The sequence below is a fragment of the Vanessa atalanta genome, chromosome 8 (genome assembly GCF_905147765.1).
Source record: "Vanessa atalanta chromosome 8, ilVanAtal1.2, whole genome shotgun sequence".
In the NCBI taxonomy this organism is placed as follows: Eukaryota; Metazoa; Arthropoda; class Insecta; order Lepidoptera; family Nymphalidae; genus Vanessa; species Vanessa atalanta.
Window position 1 is genome coordinate 638774 of NC_061878.1, and position 22155 is coordinate 660928.

Here is a 22155-nt window from a genome sequence, read left to right on the forward strand (position 1 = left end):
TTTGGTCCGAATATCTATACAGTTATATTACAAATAATATACATATATATATTGTAACGTTGTAATTGTATTTAAATAACATAACATTTTTTTTAATTGTTGGAAAAAATTAACTGCTGCGTTTCTTGCCAATAACAAATAAATTATTAGAAGATGTATAGAATGAACGAAAATACAGCATTGTTTCGTATGAGGTACAGTGAGAAAGGGGAAGGAAAACGCGTTAAGCCTATCAACCGTCTCGTAAATCTGCCACTGATTATTACTTGCAAATATAAATGAATGTATTTAATATTGAAGCGTTAATCTTACATATTGATAATCAAAGTAAAAACAACGATAATAATTACACACATTTATTGATAGACTGAAAACAAATTTCACTTCAACCTTTCGAAAATATAATACCCTCCAAAATACACCCGTTATTTTAGACACATAACAGGTTATATACGAGTGCATAATCCTCTCGAACAAAACCTCGAACGAAAGTCCAGATAATGGGTTAGAAAGTGTGGAGCAGCCCGCATCGGCGGAAATTATGGAATTAATGATATGAACGGCAAAACATACATTACAAGTCTGCTTCAGTTTTATTTGTCGATTCAGTCTGGTGCGACTCAATAAAATTTATAATAAAAATGAAATTGAAAATAAATATCAATTGCGGATATTTATTATGATAATTATCAAAGAACTCTGTCAGCGTATCACCCACTGATCAGATATCCTACCCCCGTTAAGGTTTAAAGGCTTGTTGTGAGTGAGCCAGTGTGACAGACACAATAGATATAACACGATAGATCCCAAGGTTGGTGACGAAATGGCAATGGAAGGAATGATTGATATTACTTAGAGCGATAATGTATATGTACGGGGGCCACTTACCATCAGGTGGTCCATTCGCCCATCGGTTTACCTTAAAAAAATCCAATAAGAATCTGAAAAGTCATACATCATATTTAATGTATTTTCCATACTCAACGGCTAAACAATTAACTCACGCTTGTTACAGTAACACTTCGCGTCATTTGCGTTACAAATTATATAATTCATTATGTATGTACAAGAAGTATTGAATATACGTCGTCGTCGTAATTAAATTCAAGAGTAACATCGAATAACCCTCTTTTTAATTGTGTTAGTCGAAGGTAGATAGATAATGATATATTTTGTTCTTTAAGGGAACATAAAGGCCGCCGAGTTTATTTCTCTGTTCTCGAGATTTATGCGTATGTACATCTAGTCTTAGGAAATATATTAATATGAGGTACATATGTTTTCACGTGCTGGCTTGGTCTCGAGGTGTGTTGGAGTGCTATTGAAAATCTCATGTATATATATGCCAGACCCGAAATTTGCCTTCAGCCTTGTACCCTAGAAATAAATTGAAAATATAATTAAAAAATTTAAACAATAATTTTGAATTCAATTATATATTTTTATCGTTGTTGAGCTGACATTAATTGTTTTACAACCTACGTTAATTATTGAAACTATTTTGTAATGAAAATAATGTTACCATGGTAACGTAAACAAGTATATTTAAAATAAGTTAAAATCGCAGTTTTAGCCGCGCGAAATTTATAAAATTACATAGCAAACTTTTATCCTATTAGCTATTACCTTGGGACTTAAGCTTACAACAAATTTCATCAAAATCGGTTCAGTGGCTTAGCCGTGAAAGCGTAACAGACAGAGTTACTTTCGCATTTATAATACGATAGTAAGTATAGTATATATAACATACGTATAGTCGTATATGTATGACCCATAAGTTTTGTTATCACTATTAACACCTCCGCAACATACATTTCAAACGCTAAACAGTGCGGTGTATAACTTCATACTTCTTACATAGAAATGACACAGTCGATTATATTTTGAAACAAATTTAATAAGACCTGTAACTATATTAATATATATATTAAAACATTATATGTATTAATATTAAATGTATTACCATATAGTATAGTATACATATATCATATAGTATCATTTCAACTACCTGTTGAGATCATTTAAATAAAGTAAATAAAAAAACATTACATTTACATATTATGTATAATGGCCCAGTGGTTAGAACCCGTGCATCTTAACCGATGATTTCGGGTTTCAAACCCAGGCAGGCACCACTGAATTTTCATGTGCTTAATTTGTGTTTATAATTCATCTCGTGCTCGGCGGTGAAGGAAAACATCGTGATGAAATCTGCATGTGTTTAATTTCAACAAAATTCTGCCACATGTGTATTCCACCAACCCGCATTGGAGCAGTGTGGTGGAATATACTCCAAACCTTCTCCTCAAACGGAGAGGAGCTCTTTAGCCCAGCAGTGGGAAATTTACAGGCTGCTAATGTAAATGTAATTATGTATATCCAGAGCAACATTTACCAATACTTCGCTTGTAGGCTGAACTTAAAACCCACTTGTGTTAGGTAAATTTTTATAAACAAAAAAATAGCTACTAATGAGCCGTTACCGTTCATAATATGATTATTATTAAATGTTTCAATTTCACTGACGGTATTCATCGAGAAATACTCGACATGATTCGGGGAAAACTGCGAATCACCTAGCGGACACGACGAAACTTTTTCAACTATTAATGAATAAATTTATCGCAATAAATTATAACAATAAAATTATATTTATATAAGATTTTAAATTAACATGATTATTTTTATTACCGTAGTGTTGTTCACGAGAACAAGACATTCGTAGGTAATGTCGAAATATCGAACTCCACCAAATAAAAATAAAAAACGTCGTAAATATCCCGTTTCAAATACTTATAGAAATAATATTAAGTAGTAAAAATCAAATTTAATTATAAGAATACGAAATAAATAGCCCTGGTAAACATCTGCGAAATTGGGCTATTGGGCTTAGGTAGACTATTTAGAAACTCTCCACTGAGTATATATGTTATAGTCTACATTACACTTCTGTCTACAAATCTTTGACGCTACACCTATCCTTGATATCATTTTCTAATACTGTTTACATTTTCTTAATAACAGAAAAAATAATTGAAAACGTAACTGTCAACTAGCGGTACAAGGAATTAATTAGCTAAAAGTATTCGCGATTTATCGGAGCGAATGGACAATACATAAATATTTATAAAAATGGTAAAAAGTTGCAGCGGTGATGCGCAACGACCAAGTGCATACCGTCGGCGCACATCACGGCTGCAGCGCGGCGTTTCGCTGCAATTAGAACATTTTTAAATCAATTTTGCACTGGATCGAAATTTCGACACGAATCGAATCGTTTTGTGGATAAATGTGGAAAGTGTTTTATCAAAAATGGAAAATATATACGGTGTTATACGAACGTTAAGCAGGAAAACTTTGAAACGAAAACCAAAGGTAATTCGGATACTTGAATCGTATTATACAAAATAATTGTTTTTTTTTTATATTAAAAATTTTTACCTATAAAGGTACAATTTATAATCTACTTGATTTTTTTTTATTGGAAAGCTTACATTTTGCATGAGCTAGGTTTCATTAAATAAAATATATATTCTTGCAAATATCTAACATGAAGGGGAGGTGTAGTACTCTATTATCGATAATGATTGCAAAATGAAATCATACTAGATCCTGAGTTATTATGTAGTTTAACATTAATGTTTAACATAAAAAAGCATTACATAAATTAAAAAAATGAAAGTGATTATGTCATTTATTCTATCTAAGCTGTGCGGTATAAATAATTAATATTGCAAACGTCATCATTGCGATAGTTCTAAAATCATGCTTTTTATATATAATTATTGTAGCATTACTGAATTTTACGTCCGAGACATTTATTCAAGTTATATTTTCTACATTAAAATATTATATATGAGCATCTAATATACATAAATAAAAGTAATAATTTTATTAATACGTTTTATTTTAATTTACGTTTCGTTTAAAGAAACGTAACGTAAATATCAAAAGACATAAGGATGCATCCCTCGGTGTTTTTGTGGAGGAAGATATTTTCAGCAACTCGATTTTATTCAGTCACTGATATATTAGAACATAATGCCTCAGATTTCTAAATCGTTCAACGAAGTAAATGTCTACCTAACATAATCCTTGTATGTATTTTATTTAACAAATATCTAAAATTGCATGTAGTACTAATATTAGCGTGCTCGTTACAGCGAAAGTGCGAATGTAGGCTCATATTCTATTGTCATGGGAAGTCATTTAATTGGACAAATAATTAACGTACAATTAAAACGAAATGATTTATATAATAAACATATTTTATTTCTCATTGCGACCACTGGGCTGTCTCAGTTTTCGACTAGAGGATCGGATTTGCGTTGAATTTGAAATCTCTGTTAGCATTACCACCATTCCATGTGGTCATGAAGTGTATTTTTGATCTGTACATCTAGCTATATTCTTAATTTAAAATCATCTTTAAATATATTATGTGAAAAATCTAACCAAAAACTTTTTGCTCGGTATTTATATTCGGTTATATATTTTCAATATTCTGAGGTTTCTCATCCAATTCTGTACGTCCAATTGCATATAATTGCAGGTAAATAAGATCAATGATTTGATATCATATGAAATTTTCCTCGGACTTGCTTGAAAATATGTAGGTTGACGATTTATTTTATCTGCATCACGCTTTCGTGCGCGCCTCGCAACTCTCATTGTTGAAATACCATAGTACCAGTTTTACTACAATTTAATAAGGAAATACTTCATCTAATTAAAATTATTTTAAATATCACAATGATCACAAAATTAGTTAAGTTAGTGAAGGTAACAATTAATGAATTTTTTACTGTTGTTACAGATTCAACCGAAACCGACAACGAATGGCATTACGAACATGAAAGAAAAGGTAACGGAACGTGAATCCAGAGACGCTCGAGATTCAAGAGACGCTCGAGATTCAAGAGAATCTAGAGAATCGAGGGAGTCGAGGGAGTCCAGGGAATCGAGAGAGTCTAGGGAGTCGCGAGAGTCTAGAGAATCACGGGAATCTAGGGAATCAAGAGACATGAGAGAAATTCGGGAGTCTAGAGAAGAAATAGAAGTAGAAATGCGAGACAGGAGAGCTCAGACTTCATCACCGATGCCACGTGAACGTGAAAGAGAAAGAGACAGAGAGAGGGAAAGAGAAATGCGAGAGGAGAGAAGGGATCAATCAACTCCCCAACACGATGGCCGTCATCCTCTCTTACAATTTGCCGTCGATCATTTTCGTCAAAGCCCTGAGTAAGTAATTAACAATTAAGCTAACTATGCACGCGTCTTTTACTAATCAAAACATATCCAAACTAAAATCTGCGAGCTAGCGATTGGAATCAAATAATACGCAAGTATACAGATATTAGGAAATAGTGAATAATATTTTATTAAATCATACACAATGCCTCTATTACCATAGAAAATTTTCTCTTATGCTATTCTTAATTCAATTCCCCGCACACTAGATGGCGTTAGTAACTAACTAATTCAATTGTGCTGTAATTTTTTCTTACAAGATAGTTTTTTAAAAACTGAAATTTTATACGAACAATACATATAAATTTATTTAGGCCGTATTCATGATATATTATGAATACAATTTATATATAAAATATAAATAACCTTCAAAATACGATCAGTTGTACATTTTTTTTTTTAAATATATCGTAAAAACGACTGACAGTCGTCGATCCGATCGTCGATTTTTTAGTACTAATAATATTGTTTTTTTTTTTTGTATTGTAAGTTGTATTAATCAAGACACGTACGATGGAAAACAAACCGTTCGCTTATTTTTTTTAATACGAACACAATTTTTGTTTGATTGTACCTTATAGGTATTCGTATTTATTCCAATCAAAGGAATCAAATAATTTTCCTGCGCCTGAATTATTTCGGTCGTGTCAGATTTGCCACCCCATCGGATAATAAGAGAGAATAGTAATGCACCTATGTTTGCTCACACACACGTGCATGACATGATATAACATGTCATGAGATGGCTAGTCTCCCATAAGACTACCGTGGACTAAATCGGTCAGGAGAACATCAAATATTTTCTTTCATAAAGAACGTCTGTACTTTGGGTAATTTTTAGATTTAAATATAGAACTAGTAGTGATAAAAGTAGCAATTGGTTATGGTTCATTAATTTTTGAATACATCATTAATATAAGATCATAGATACCTATCAAAATGTAAATCATAAAAATACGCGCCAAATATATATTTTTCTCAGAAAATGCTTAACAAAACAAACAGTAGCCTATATCAACATCTAATTAATTCGCCTATACATAAACTGTTTTGCAATAAAGAAGCGGCAAGGGTCAATGACCTAGATTCTAATACATAATCCATTGTTATATCACGTTCACATCACATGTAGACTTGTGGCCACTATTGTATTTGACTGTTGAGTTGCGTGCCTAATCGTACGCGGAACCTACCTTTATAAAACGAGCTTTGGATACTTTTTTAATTTGTTACAGTCGTAACAATCATGAATAATTTAGTATCGGTTTGTGTGTATTACTGGTTTAATAAGAAAAAGTTTAACGTAATTGAGTTTTTGTGTCAGTAGGTAGGTTTTTTTAGAAAGGTTTAGTTACAAGCGCTGAAAACCTACGAAAACCAAGCGACTTAAAATTTGACGCTCTGAAAATTAAGGTAACAATTGTTTTGAGTGTGATCTGCAAATAATATGGCACAAGTCTTTCAAGTAATTAAATTTACATTTCAGACCTATTAATTGTAATAGTAAAAAAATATTACTAGACGTTATATTTTTAGATGTTTACGTTACTATGAATATATTGATTGCTAGATAATGCCCGTATTTGTTTTTGTTCCGATATAACTTGCGAGCCACTTTACTCTGTCTGTGGAATGCTTTACTCCAAATTTTTCAATCACAGCTGTACCTACAAAACTTGAAATCAATTGCATAAATAAACGTATAAATATTTGAACACAGAAAGACAGAGAACTAGAAATTTCTTTTAAACTTCGAAAAAAAGAGCAGGTTCTCAATTCGTCTGTATCAAGGTATATTCGCGTATATTTTTTAACCAATTTAGCTTAATTTAATTTGGGTCAATATTGATAACTTCGACGTGTTCGCAACTCAATTTTACTGGTACGACGGAAATTTAGAAAAAAATCTATAACAAGCTCTGCAATGATATTTATAATATAGATAAGAAAAAGCTATTAAATCAAAAGATTATATTTTAAAAAGTGCTGCATCGAATCACGATCTTCAACGATATTTTTTTAATCTGTATAACGTGTTCAGCTTCTGGTGATCAATGTGCTTTTCAGTACTGTGTGCAAAGCAGCTCCACCATTTCTTAACATTGTTTACAACGACAAAAACCGTGGCGCTTTGTATTTGCATTCAATGTACACTAAGAATCCAAACTACTTTTATGGATGTATTTCTATAATTAGGCTCGCGAGGGTTGTCGCTATTGCTTTCCATTTTAATTACGCGTTTAAATTACTTATATAATAGTCGCTTTTGTCTCCCCTAATTATAAAGCGTTTCTTATGAAATTGTCTCATGTGGTTAGACTTGTAACATTGAATTTTATAACTCCATTGCAGAATATTTAGGCGGATTTGCGTTACACGTCTGTTAAATATAAGAGCTAATTTCCACGGTACAATTTTATTCATTGTTATGCATGTAATTTGGACGAAACTACCTCTTATGTGTTATTGGTTACGACAGATGATTTTTTTACCTATACAGATAATTACTTCACATATTATAAAGAATTTTTATATGTCTTATTACATCCAAAAAAACATTCTTGGTCGTACTCATAAATATTAATAAAACCACATTATTTTTTTTATACAATTTAAGTAATGCAACATGTCTTTGGATGATAATTAATCAATTAGTTTTACGAAAGTTCGTTTAAATTTTTTCGATATCAGTATTTAAATTTTTTTCTTTGATTGTCTCGTTAGTTTCGTGTTTAGTATTTAAGAGGCCCGGCTGGGGCCATAAAGCGACAGCGAGTTTAGAATTCTCTGGTCACTGGTCTAGTCACTGTCATTTCAAATAGCCTTTTTTGGATTATAAAAGACATTTCCGAACTATAATTATGTTTACTTGGTGGTAGGACAAGCCCGTCCGGGTGCAACACACGCATCAGGTGGTCAACCGCTTAACAACAATAGTTAGTATTGTTGTGTTCTAGTTTGAAGGGTGAGTGAGCTAGTGGAACTATAAGCGCAGTACACGTAACATCTTAATAGGTTGTGTCCCACTGGTAAAGGCTAAGCTAGGCTAAATATTGCGCCAATATGTATATGCGGTGGTAACTTACCGTCAAGGGGCCTATTTACCCGCCCATTACCTATTACATAAAATACTCCGCTGCCGTAGCCGAAATTGGTGAGAAAAAAATCAAAATTATCAATAAATCTCAATTCGCCAACGCAATAGTTTTGTCCGAAATATATTATGAGAAAAAAAATGTTTACATTTCAGCGTAACATTCTGACGATTAGGCAAGTTTTTAGTTCACGGGCTTTGCAAAAAACAATGGTTCATAAAAAGTGCTCTTAAAGAGTGCACAACCCTAGTTAGTAGTGTTGAGAACATCGTTCGCGCGGAACGCTCTGAGAGTTGACGTGAGACAGAACCGAGGAACCGTCGGCCATGCCGTGCGCTGCAGCAACGCGACTGACGCACAGAATGCAAGTATCTGGCGTTTTTTTTTCACCTGGCCTATAATCATGGGTCAATAATAGTGTTGTGTGTGTCATTGTTAATACGGTTTCATTAAGAATAAATAGTGTGGTGACCATCTTCAATTACAAATTATACTTTTAACAAGTGCTTCGCTTCGTTACGTTGAGATATAATCGCATTAAAATATTATATAAATAGTGACTTTTATGATCAATATAAATACAGAAGTAGTCTACTCATGCGTGAATTACGAATGAATTGAGATAATTGATACTCAGAAAAGCTCGCATCTTGTCACATATAATTTCGAACATGTCAGCATTTTACGCTTTTTATTAAATTCTTTGGCGAATTTTCTGTTACTTGACGGTCGGTTTATAAGTTAACATTTATTTCTCAGATACTCTTACGCTACCTTACCTTACCTTTAATAATATAAGAAGATATATTACGGTGTAATAGAATATAACATAAGTTATTTGTTGTCGTAGTAAAGGTGTGCTACCTTAGTACTTAGACAGTGTTAAGTAACATCAATCATAGTATCAAGTACGCTACGCTCGTAAACAAACCGAGTTCCGTGCGTTAATGTAAAGTTATTCCAAATTAATCGGTTTAACGTTTTCCGCCACTTTCGCCGATCGGCGCGAAACAGCGTTTAGTAATATATCGGCGGTCGAACAAAATGACGGCCCCCGCGGACGACAGCGACTTAGAGATTTCGGGTGACAGTTTATCCGACGTGAACATCGCTGACGACTGTGACAGTGCCACCAACAAATACTTGTGAGGTTCTTTTTAGTGTATCGTTGATTATGGTTTTTTTCATATGAAATATACACCAAAGTGTTTTTAATTAGACATTTATTACTAATGTGTTATATACTCAAATTAAAACTACTGTTGTGCTAGGTACATTGAACTATATAATAATGCTTCAAACAGTATTTCTCTATTCTGTACATACATTATCTAATTAAAATAGATCTTCTTAATCTTATCTATGTCTACAATCTACACGTATAATCTAACAAGTTGTGTTTTAACGGACACTCCAAGTATTTGAATTAACTACTGCACAATGTTTTTATGAATATATTGATTTATTCTATTGACATCATTTTTATATAATTTATATTTTTGTACAATGGTCAGCCTACACTAGAGGGCCAAAAAAAATGCGTTTGATACAACTGGTATCATCTTTCATTTTTTTTCGGGGCTAAACCGAACCTAACGATTTCATTGTATTCTAAATACAAAAACATGGAACAGTCGTTATGAATAATTAATAAACAAATTGACTATGGATTCAATTTCCACATCGCTTTTAGTATTGATGTTTTTTAGTTGATTTAGTGAAAAGAAACGGAAGTGTGTACCAGGAAGCCGGGGTAGTGCGTGCTGTTTTATTTTACCAATGAGCACGCGTGGCTATAGTTGGCCGTCAAATGGTACAAGCCCATTTTCCGAGAGGATATAATTAATGTTAATGTTGCTTATAAGTTATTACCAAGACGAGAAGTCAGATGTTACAAATCATATGCGATTACTGTAAAGCTCCTTTTTTGTATTTAAAGCGCCACGGTTTATAAAATTCAATTTCGCTCTTTCATTAGACCCCAGGTACATTTAGATTTTTACTATTTTTTTAAATAATAAATAACTGTTCATGTTCAAAAACTTTATGCCTGTCATCTTTATTAGGCTCTGCCTATATATCATATGTCCATACATATTTTTGTTCTGTGAAACTAATCCCTTTAAGTAACAGTGTAGAGGGGGTCACTAAGTTTACGGCATTTTATTTAGAAATGAAAATGATCATTACATAACATAATTACGACTCTGTAACACACTGAGAGCAACTAATTTGAATAAAATTAAGAAAGGCGCTTTCTTAATCTCAATTTAATATGACCATTGTTGTAAAAAAAATATTGCTAAAATAATAAAGATGTAATGATGATGATATGTATAGAAATAACTTGACGAGTTTCTAATACATACAAAAACGATCTTAATTAAAAAATATAGTTTAATTTTTAATTAGTTAAAATACTATTTCATGTGAATACTGTTTAGTGCGCGAATGATAATATTTATATTTTAAACTAATTGTTGCATAGAACTTATCCGTTCTATATATTAAATTTCTATCTAACTCCTTCTTTTAGATTATGATTTTATCCTAATCTAATACTACTAATTTTATTTCGCTATTTAAGTTTTTAATTTTTTTTTCACTAGAATTTTGTTTAAAATTACTGAACTACTTAAACAGCCTAAATTTTAATTTTCATGATTTTGAAGCAAATAATATTACCTATGTTGTACCTTGTACTAGTCAATAAATGTAACAATTCGAACATTCGAAAAGCAATTATTTTTCAAATTCAAATCCATAATAAATATCGTAATACACATCTCTAGTGGATAAAATGCAAATGAACAACATTTGACATCTAATTGACGCGATATCCTCGGTCCACAGCTTAAATAATTTATTATATTAACTATGGCTTTGCAAAAAAAAAAAACGAATGTTCAAATTTGGAACTGTTATCGTAAAATTACATTTAATTAAATACATTTTATATATCCTAAAAATTGATGCCCCCAAGGGATCCATGATCAAACACAAAGATCAAAACACTTAATCATATTTTCTATTAATTTGAAATGGAGATAGAAATGTAAATTTAACGTGCTAGTAAAATGCCCACGAATATTTTTAGTAAATTTATTAATTCTATTTCTGTATATTCAAAAAAATATCTTGAGATAAGTTCATAATTGATGTGAAATGGAAGCTACATACTAGTTATTATTTTTATAATCTACGTTTTATTTTATTTTAATATTTCTAACCGCGCCAATGTGTATGGCGGTGGTAACCACTTACCATCAGGTAGCCTTTTTGCCCAACTACCAATATCATAAAAAAATCTATGCATGAATAATAAAAAATAATGAATTTCCACTAAAATTTCCGTGATTCGCAAGTAAATGTTACTTTGATAACATCGAGCACTTAATTTAAATAGATATGTAGATTGTTAATCAAATTTCACTATTTACTAAGAATACATGAATTACGAGCTAAATGGTAAACACTACCCTTCCGTCATTTAAATAATTACACAAACAACAGTCGGTCACGGTTCGTAAATGCGAACATACGCACGCAAATAGACAATAGAATTATACATATTATGTGCACAAATAGAATTGCATTATTTTAATTATTATAGTAGGTACTAATGTGTATTATATATGAACGATGTTATACGCAGTTTTAAAAAATAAGAAATTACTGAAATATAGTTATCATTCAATATTATTTTAAACTTCGAATAACAGTAACGATCAGTTCTAAAATGTCCTAACCTGTTTTTTAATCACGTAATAAATAATATTTATACTATTTGCATTAATGTTTTATCTAACGGTATATACGAACTTTCATATATCATGCTGATTATTTTAGGCTGATCTCTGTTCCGTTGAGTCTGATTTAAGAGTGAGAAAATCTGAACACCTCTGTACGTGTTACACTTTGTCTACCGTTGTTACGTCCTATGTATCCAGTCATGGAGATTGACTGCCGCGGCCTAAAATAGGTTAACTTACAAAATATTCAGCTCCCGATTTAACAACTAAATTTGTAAAAGTATGATAAAGATCTATCTATACTTTTCTCTCTGTCTATGACTCTAGTAACGTGAATACAATACGCGGATATCATACTTAATTGTTTACTGTAATCACGACTCACGATATAACACCAGCCACACAACATAATCGACATTTCGAAATATGCGTTATTATATCGATATTCAAATCGACTTTATATAATCGACTTGTCATAAACTGTGGCATAAATAACAAATTATTAAAATATAAAAACGATAAAATGCGATATATTTTATCCATATTGACACAAATCAATATAAAATTAATGACATACTTGAATATTATTTGGATGAACAATTTATTTTAATATGTAAACACTGATTGGAAGACGAAGTTATCGTTAATTATCTTCTCACGTGAAATTAATATGGACTTATTAATTAGAATAAATTTAAGAAAACTTAGAAAGCAAGATTCTTTTTCCCTTATGATCTATTAACGGGAATTCTAACAGAAGGGTAGCTAACTGACCTATTTTCATCGTATTTATTTTTTTGATAAATTACTAAAAACTTATCAATCAAATACTTATACCAATTTTATGAATGATAATGTATGCTAATTTTTAGATATACCTAAGTATTATAAACATACGTTCGTATACCTTAACATTTATTGTCGTTTGTTTAAAAAAAAACACACACAACTGATTGCGACGTTCTCTCAAGCCTTATTTGCTTTCTCTGCGGTCTCTTAAATACCTTAAGTATTTGAGACGAACTTAAAAAGTACGAATCAAACCTCGTCAAATAATGAACATGCGGTGAAACATGCGAATGCGAACGCCTTCTATATTATATCGTACTTCACATCCTGAGTTTCCTTCTTAACTGTAAACGCCTTGATTCAGTAAAAAAAAATGTTATAATCCCTAAATTATGTGTTTTTATATTATGATTATACAAACTCAAACTCCTTTATTCAATTTAGAAGAATTACACTTACTTATTGAACACAAATTAAACACTACCACCGGTTCGGAAAAGATATTTTCTTTCCCTGACCTGAGAAAACTGAGAAACTCAGCGGGTCTTTTTGTGTCAGTTTCATTATTTACATACATTGAATATGAATGGAAATAGCCAAGAGGCGATCGTTTCATTCCCAAGGTGTGTATCAATCATAAACTCACTAACTCACTCACCTTCCCACAGAAGCGTTCTTTAACATTATTTTTAAATTTGGCAACAAAGACATTTTAACGCTTTCTGTACATTGCCCCACAAGAGACTTACTGACTCTATGGAGTCGAGTAACAGGAGTAACAAGTTTGTGTTTGTTCCTTTACCAATGCTATGATTATCACATTTTCTCATAAAAATATTAATGTTTTTCCGTACATACATAACATTACAGAATATATATTGAGAAGCAACAGTTAATATCTTAATGATTCTTTAGCTCCTAGGTTATAGATTGCGCGAATAGCCCTTTTCTGTAGCACAAATATAGTATGGATGCGGCTGCGTTACCCCAACGTAACGTATCATACAACGTATGAGTGTATTAATTCGTACTTATTTAAATCAAAAACATTTTATATAATGCGCGCTACGTGCTGACGCCGATTTTAAGACCTTGTATTTGATGTAGCTCACGTATGACAAGGGAATTTGTAAGAAATTATCCATTATATTATGTACAGTTCATACATTACCTATGTAATCGGCTACATACCTATATAATAATTGCGTTAATACTTTTTCAAAGTTGTTGTATTTAAGACAAATAATAATATATATTAAAGCAAGTCATCAAACTACACCGACGTTTTAGAGTTCGTGATCACAGTTCACGGTGATAGGCAAAATATTAAAGAAAGCGGATTATTTAACTTTGGCCCGTTGATGTTACGTTAGGTCTTATATATGCGTATTGATTTATCCTCCACTATAACTATGATTTCTAAAAGTTGATCACTTTTACTTTGAATTTTAATGATGTTGTTGAAGATACTTGGATAAATCATAAAATATTGACATTGATTTTGAAGAATTTGCATTTGAATTAATTATTAAGGTATCTGTAACTACAAACGGCTTGATTTTATTTAACCTCTGAGACCTTATTTATTTCAAAACTTATATAAGAAAAATAGGAAAATTTTCCGTTTACTGCCTAGTGGTCACCTTCGCCAGTTAATTCTGACACTTTAAGGAATGCGTGACCATTAAACATAAGCTAAGAAGTATTGTCCCTTGTTCTTAAAATTAAATTTACGAACAACGAAATGCAGCAAAATTTGTATATCTAAATATTTAAAAGCGAACGGTAACAGTCTACACGGGCTTGTAAGCAAGCGAATTTACAAAAGTTAAATTCTTGCCGCGTAAGTTCCTCCGATATATGATATTTCAAACAAATCCACGTCTGAATGCACTGCAATACTCTATCGTCGATTAGTAAAACATTTAATGTCTTCCGGACGTTTAATGTTAATATTCTCACGCGTTTTCTTTCGCTTCTTAATGCAAACTTTCAAGTGAAGGTGCGAAATCAAAACATAGTCTGTCGCAATACATTTTCTATAAAAACTGTACTGATAGTAAATCGGTGAACGTAAATTTTCAATTTAAGTACATTTATAACAAAATAAAACGAAAGTCATAAATTAAGTACACTACACTAAAAAGAAAATCTGTATTTGAATTAAAAGGCCACGTAAATTTTGCGACGAGTCATTAAGACGGCGTTGGAAGCATTAATAGAAGATATTCGAAAGGAATGAAATCCATCACTCGATAATCGTTTCATCAACAGATTAGAAATCCTCAAAGCGGACTCCTCCCTGAAGAGCAAGGCCAAGCGCAACGAATGGACGTGGAAGGCGCAGACGGACGTGGTGAAGTGGCAGGCCGCGCCGCTGCGCGCGCCGCTGCTGCGCCTGCCCGCCGCGCTGGCGCCGCCCGCGCTCGAGTGCTTCACGTGCGTGCGCGCCTACTGCGGCGACCTGCAGCCCGCCGAGCGCGCGCTGCACCAGGACCTCACCGAGGTCAAGTGCGTCTACACCGTGCTCATGGTGCGTGCCCACCTTGGTTGCGCTGGACTATTGTCAAGTTGCTTCTTCGATTGTGGCGTCTTATTAATATATTATTATATATAATATCTATTTATACGATTTAAGATCATTTAAATTTATTTAAAGTTTCTTGTAATGTAGGAGAGGATCAATAGGCGAGTTGGAAGCTTTCATTTTGTTCGCTTAAACATTACTCGCTACCTTTTATTTCAGCACTGTCATTCGGTACCGGAGCTGCGCGACGAGGTGTACTGTCAACTCATGAAGCAGACCACGTCGAACAGATCACCAGCCCAGGACTCGTGCCAGCGCGCATGGCGTCTCATGTCCATCCTCGCTTCATACTTCACGTGTTCGGAAACTTTAAGGTGATCCCCTCTCACGTACTTGTAGTCTCTTACGACCATAAGAGTAAAAAGCCAAAAAAACAATATTTGACATTGATTTGCCGTGATTGGTATGATATTGCATTGATATGAATAATCTATGATTTTCATTACTATCATTTTTAAATGGTTTTGAACGCCAACGAAATTGTTATTTAAACTGAAAGTAAAACTAAAGTAGATATGAAGCTAGGTGGTGGTGCTAGGTGGTTGTATTATAAATATAAACATATTAATCAATAACTGTTAGTAGGGTACGATATAGCTGAGCTTTTAACAAATCGTATGAAATGCGTTTTGAAGGTCTCTTCATATTAATTTCATATTATTCAACAATATTAATCCTAATTTCTAAATGATTTCCAGACCTTTCCTAGTGGAATACCTATCGGCGGCGGCGGCGGACAGACGGCGACCTTGCCAGGGAACGGCGGCGGTCTGCCTCGCCAACTTCCGGAAGACACTCCGCTGTGGCGGGAGGAAGAACGTGCCCAGTGTCGAAGAGGTACTGATTTCAGTCAGAACATGTGCTGGGGAAGGTTCTATAAGAATACATTCCACCAAGTACATTACATACATACAGGAACGACGTTCGAATATTGCTTCCATTGTTATAATTCATTTTTACCCACCTGTGACACTCGACTTACTTAGTGATTTCAACGAATGTGCGCAGGTGACGGCAGTGTCCGCCGGTCGGTCGGCCCGCCGGCAGCTGTACCGGTTGCCGGGAGGCGCCGAGCGCGTCGTGAACACTCGCTGCGCCACCGTCGTGCAGGACATCGTCAACGAACTCTGCGAGCTGGTCCGTGGTTGCGTCACGTTATTAACTCATCGACTTCATTCATTTTGACTTTTTCCTGTACCGCCTTCGCTTTCCATCCAGATCGGAGTGACGAGCGAGGCGGAGCGTGCGGAGTTCTCTCTGTACTGCATCGTGGCGGGCGACGCCCTGACCATGCCGCTGGCGGGCGACGAGTACGTGCTGGACGTGACCACCGAGCTGCAGCGCGCGCACCACCCCTTCTACCTCATCTTCTGCCGCTCCGTGTGGCACCACCCACTGCGAGCCGACGCGCCGCCGCTCTACACCGAGGTGCTCTTCAATCAGGTAAGTTTCCTCACGCGAGCGTCCCTCCTATCTTATTTTTAATCGCCTCTCGTGGTTTTCGAATTCTTTTCGGTGAAACAATTATTCCCATATAAATTATTTAAAAAAATCGTGGTCACGGTACTATATACTGATATCTTCCACAGGTGGCTCCCGATTACTTAGAGGGATTGCTACTGGTGCTGCCCGGAGGCGGAGCGCCGGCAGCGGGAGTACTCCGTGACGCCGCTCTCGTGGCAGCCCTACTGCATCGTGCAGCAGGATTGCCGGACGCCCCTCACCCGAGGGACCTCAAGTTCCTTCTCCCGAAGCCCCTGCTGGCCCTGAGAGAACCCCGCCCGGCGAAGTGGGCCTCCTGGGTCTCCGCCGAGTGGCCGAATGTCCGGACGCAGACCCCGGCCGCCGCTAAATCCAAAGTGCTACAAGTACGTAGGGCTCCGCTCTAAACAACAGCTCCCCGCCGCAGCAACTAACCCATCCCCCCTGCGCGCAGGTGCTGTCCCGCTGGGCGCTGTTCGGGTCGTCGTTCTTCGCGGTGCGGCGCGTGGGCGGCGCGGGCGAGTGGCGCGAGCACGTGCTGGCGCTCAACCGGCGCGGCGTGCACCTGCTGCACCCCGCCACGCACGACACCGACGCGCACTGGCCCTACGCCGAGCTCATCTCCACCAGGAAGGTGCGTACCGCCCCGCGGCCCCGCGGCCTCGCGGGCTGCTGCGAGCGCTACTAACGCACCGACGGCCCACAGGTGCGGTCGGAGGACGGCACTCTGTTCCTGGACGTGAAGTGCGGCTCGCTGCTGCAGCAGCGCGTGACGCGCCTGCAGGCGGAGCAGGCGCACGAGGTGGCGCGACTCATCCGGCAGTACATCGCGCTGCAGCGGGACCAGCGCGACACGCGCGACAGGCACTCGCCTGGTAACTAGCTGACGCACTTGTATATATTATAAATACATTTCTCGAGTTAACCTTACGTTAAATACAAATATAAAGAAAGTAAGAAAACAACTATTATTATTTGTCTTTTAAGAGAGCTATGTAACTATTAGAATTTAACTTTGCTTCATAATTTTATATGTGCTTTAATTCTTTCAGTTTTCAACGGCCAGTGAGCGACTACAATATTTAAACGGACTCAAAAGTTAAATATATGGAAGTGACATAATCATACTGATTAATACCTCAAAAATCCGTCCTTAGATCTGAGTGTTATAAACGTACTTAAAATTTAATAATATTAACTCTATGTAAGATTAAAATGAGAATAGGACGATCGGATAAACTTTTGCAATACTTTGAGTAAAGTTGCAAAAAATTCTATTTTCATTTTAGTCCCCACTTTGAGATGTCGTCCAATGATATTAGGAAGTTAAGCTCTAAGAAGGAATTGATTTATAAAAAGTTTGGGGCCATTTGTATAATACCTTCGACTAATAATATATTCAATTTGTACTTACAATTATACATATTTCGCACGCATGATGCGAGTCAAAATAAGGTTTACTTCAATAGCGTCCAATAGTGTTGCTAGCCAGATTATTTTTATATAGCAACACCAAGTATTGTATCACTATTGGGCGTAGACTTTATTTTTATACCGCGAAAATAAATAACGTACCTAAATAACCATTATATTTAAACATTCCAATGGAAAAATATATTGTAAGTTGTAATTAACAAAAACTTATTGTTTATGGAATTTATACTTTATTATAGATTGCGTTGTTATTTCCATCAACAAAACTAGTTATCCCTTGTAGTATATTTGGTATTATTACCAATGATTATTATTCTAGTGTCTTCCTTTGTATTTGGAAAAAGGTGCTATATCTAGTTAAAATCGTGACCAGGGGAAGTTTATTAAAATGAAACTCAATCCAGTTAATTATAAATTAATATAATATTATTGCATGTTTGGTTAGTACGTATATAAAGTATTTATTTAAACGATTTCAATATAATTCTATACACATGAAGCGTGCCCCTGGTTTATTTAAAATTAAATACATAATTATATAATTTATGAATTAAGGTATTCTTATGAAATTTTCCAAAGACCGTAACGGTCGGAGTCACGATTATTTGATTATAAATGAGTTATTTCGTTGTCATGTAATATATTTAATTAAAACGATGTATGAATATAATGTAGATACCAATAAAGTTTTATTTTCACAAAAACATTGCTTTTATTTTAATCCTGTTATGAATTTTGGTGGAACTGTTGGAACCACAATTTTAAAATATTAAGTTCTTACTTAATTCTAGACAAATAATAGACAAGTTAAAAAAACGCAAAAGAATAACATTTAAAAACACTAAGAGGACAACACTTAGGCAACATAGAACACTATTACTCCTAGCTATGTAGTATAGAGGAAAGGAGAACCGTCTTTAATGAAAAGTGAAATAAATCGTACTAAATTAGGATGATGGATGTAGTTGAGATTTGGTGTACTGGACTGTCGCAAACTAGTTCATTTCTATCCCACAACTATTGCTACTTTATTTATCCATACCTTTCGACTATGCGAGCGCCATTTTAAACAACCTTTGAACTATTTACTGCTAGACACTTTGTAACCTGTATCCCATATGATATATATTTCCTTGCCTCTATACTCCATACTCTTAGATAAGAACGACAATAAGATTGAGACAGACAATAATAATATTTTTTACTAATTTGATATACCTATTCCTAACAATAGCAGCGCAAGATTTGTAGTATATAAATATTACCCTTACTCTCGAAGACAGACGGTAAATTAAATCAGACACGACATGCGAAAATACCGGCTCAGGACCATCAGCACAACATATTTTTGGAGATTCTAAATACTTCTTCTATGTTTTCGATCTCCGGGATGCTTTTGTGGTTTTCTTGACATAAAACTGGCCAGATAATAAGACGTCGGGGCGCAGAACCAATAATATTTATTTATTGAATATTAGCGTATTGTGTAGATTTCTAAATGATTTGTAACAACTACTGATAAATTTTATCCTATATAAAAATATATTTTAACTATTTTTTTTTTTTTGTCAAGAGATGTGTACCTACTTGTCCATGACAGTTCTGTTAAATTGAAAACGTATGACAAATATGCATTCTTTGTGCGTTTTCAACAGCGAGGTCAATATAATAAAACAACTTAAATTTGTTAATGAAGCAAGTAGCAACCCTAAAGGAAGCATCAACCGATGCGCGAAGGTCGTACGTTGTTCTCACGGAATAAAAACTGTCCTTTGTCTATGCGGCGCGAAGACCACAAGGCTGCAGTTCAAATCTGACCCCGCTTATAAATTATATTTTGTAAACATATTTAATTTTTTCATAAATACGAGCATCGTTAATTTTTTTTTTATTATCACAACCACAGGGTTGTTAAACGTAAAAAAAAACTGTTCACGTATGTAACCCCTGTTAACTCAATAAACGATGAATTAATTTGAAAACCACTTGATAAAGCAGAATGAGTTTTCTTAGACTTAAAATAATATTATTTTTAAACGCAATTTATACACAATAATAATATTTTGATCCGCTGTTATATATTTTATTAATTAGAATGTATTTGTTCAGAACCTTAACTTGCTCTAGTAATTTAAAAAAAGACCTCTTGTTACTATATAAAAGATATAATTACTATGTTTTAGATACTACAAATATTTATACTATTACTTTATAATTTCCCAACAAAAAAATCTAATTAAAGTGATAACTGCGAAGTTCAAGAATTAGACTATATAAAGCTTTTCATTTCGTCTAATAACTATGAATACCTTATTCTTAGTTTCATCTACATTAAACTAAGAATAGACAGTGGATGAACAGAAACAGAAGAAGCAGTGGTATCAGCTTGGTATCAGCAGTGAAATGTGGCCAACGCCGTTTCCGCTAGGGTTCCGATATATTATCTTACGAGAATAATAACTTGTCTAAAATTTCTGAATTGTTGCTATTTACATAGTCCATTAATATATTCTTGAAAATTTAACATCATTCAATTATATCAAAGAACCAGGAAAACAAGCTTTAAAATGTATTCTCAGTCGACGGAAAAACCAATTCATTTTCAATTATCTTCGCCGCCAAATAAGTTCGTATCCGTCACATTTTCCGCCATATCTAATTGCTATAATATTTAAGTACAGTATAAACCACAGAATATATAACACATTATTATTCATCTTAATGTTCTTAGATCACAATAATTGTAACACCTAAACTATTATTATGTGACGCTTTACAAGGCTGGAGTTACGCGTGAGAACTTTACCGTCGAAGTCATCTCAGCGCCATACGCGTTAGCCAGATTTAATTTACACTTGATTGTTTAATAATCTCTTCCTTGTGTTTATCTGTATTGTTGTTATCATTATATCTGTTCATTTGTTTTAATTAATGTTATTGTCATGTTTTTTTTTTAAACATCAATTCTATGTATTACTATGTTCCGTGAGTTCACAAGAGACAACATGTATTAGGAGTTTATTTATACTTCTTGAAGCGATAAGTCTACCATTACGAAAAATGGTGGATGACACATTTCTATTAATGAAAATAATTAAAAATAATCGTCAATACAATAGTTGTTACATACTTTCAATTTATCTATCGCATAATACCTAATGCGATAGATAAATTGAAAGTGACCTTTAGGACTTTTAGAAGCGGTCAACAAACCGTCTACCGAACAAAACTAAAAAATCACTTAAACTGATTACGCCTACTAAGTGACATGTTCTTTGAGAAGTACGCCGTCACGCACGTCTCACGTAACTTGAAATCAATTAATTCACAAAAAAACACACGATTTTCCAATCAATGAAGAGTGTCTTACAATGAAACTCTAAGTTAAAGGTCAAGTTTAAGGTCTTAAACCAATAGCTCTATAATTGACCTATTGTGATATAAGCCCACTCTTTGAATTCGGAGGTCCCTTTAATTAACACAAATATGAAACACTCAACATAAGCTCTTGTGAAATTCATTCATAATTCATAGCAAGTTTAGTTGCTATTTTCAATTTAAATACCAATCAATCTAAAGCGAACATGACATTTTAGACCTTTAAAAATATTTGATATAACAGACAGTAACTGCTATTCATTTATTCGAAAGTATAAAGGCCAAAAAATTCTGATGCCTTTAAAATGAAATATTTATAGCAGGCATTGTCGGAATTTTAGTCATTTTGGTTTTTTATTACAAAAAGTAAAATTAACCAAGTGAATTT

The 22155-nt window shown here is 34.1% G+C and overlaps 1 protein-coding gene across 1 annotated transcript in view; it reads left to right on the plus strand.

The window, feature by feature from the left end:
• LOC125065975 (unconventional myosin-XV) overlaps window positions 1-19083 on the plus strand; it is a 79119-nt gene extending 60036 nt beyond the window's left edge. Inside the window, exons 23-32 of the mRNA XM_047673842.1 lie at window positions 4817-5241; window positions 15161-15419; window positions 15633-15787; window positions 16172-16310; window positions 16482-16610; window positions 16692-16916; window positions 17063-17341; window positions 17410-17589; window positions 17662-17830; window positions 18008-19083. Of these exons, the coding sequence (XP_047529798.1) occupies window positions 4817-5241; window positions 15161-15419; window positions 15633-15787; window positions 16172-16310; window positions 16482-16610; window positions 16692-16916; window positions 17063-17341; window positions 17410-17589; window positions 17662-17830; window positions 18008-18024 (1977 nt within the window). The 3' untranslated portion in view covers window positions 18025-19083. The remainder of the gene's footprint in view (window positions 1-4816; window positions 5242-15160; window positions 15420-15632; window positions 15788-16171; window positions 16311-16481; window positions 16611-16691; window positions 16917-17062; window positions 17342-17409; window positions 17590-17661; window positions 17831-18007) is intronic.
• Window positions 19084-22155: the final 3072 nt, after the last annotated feature.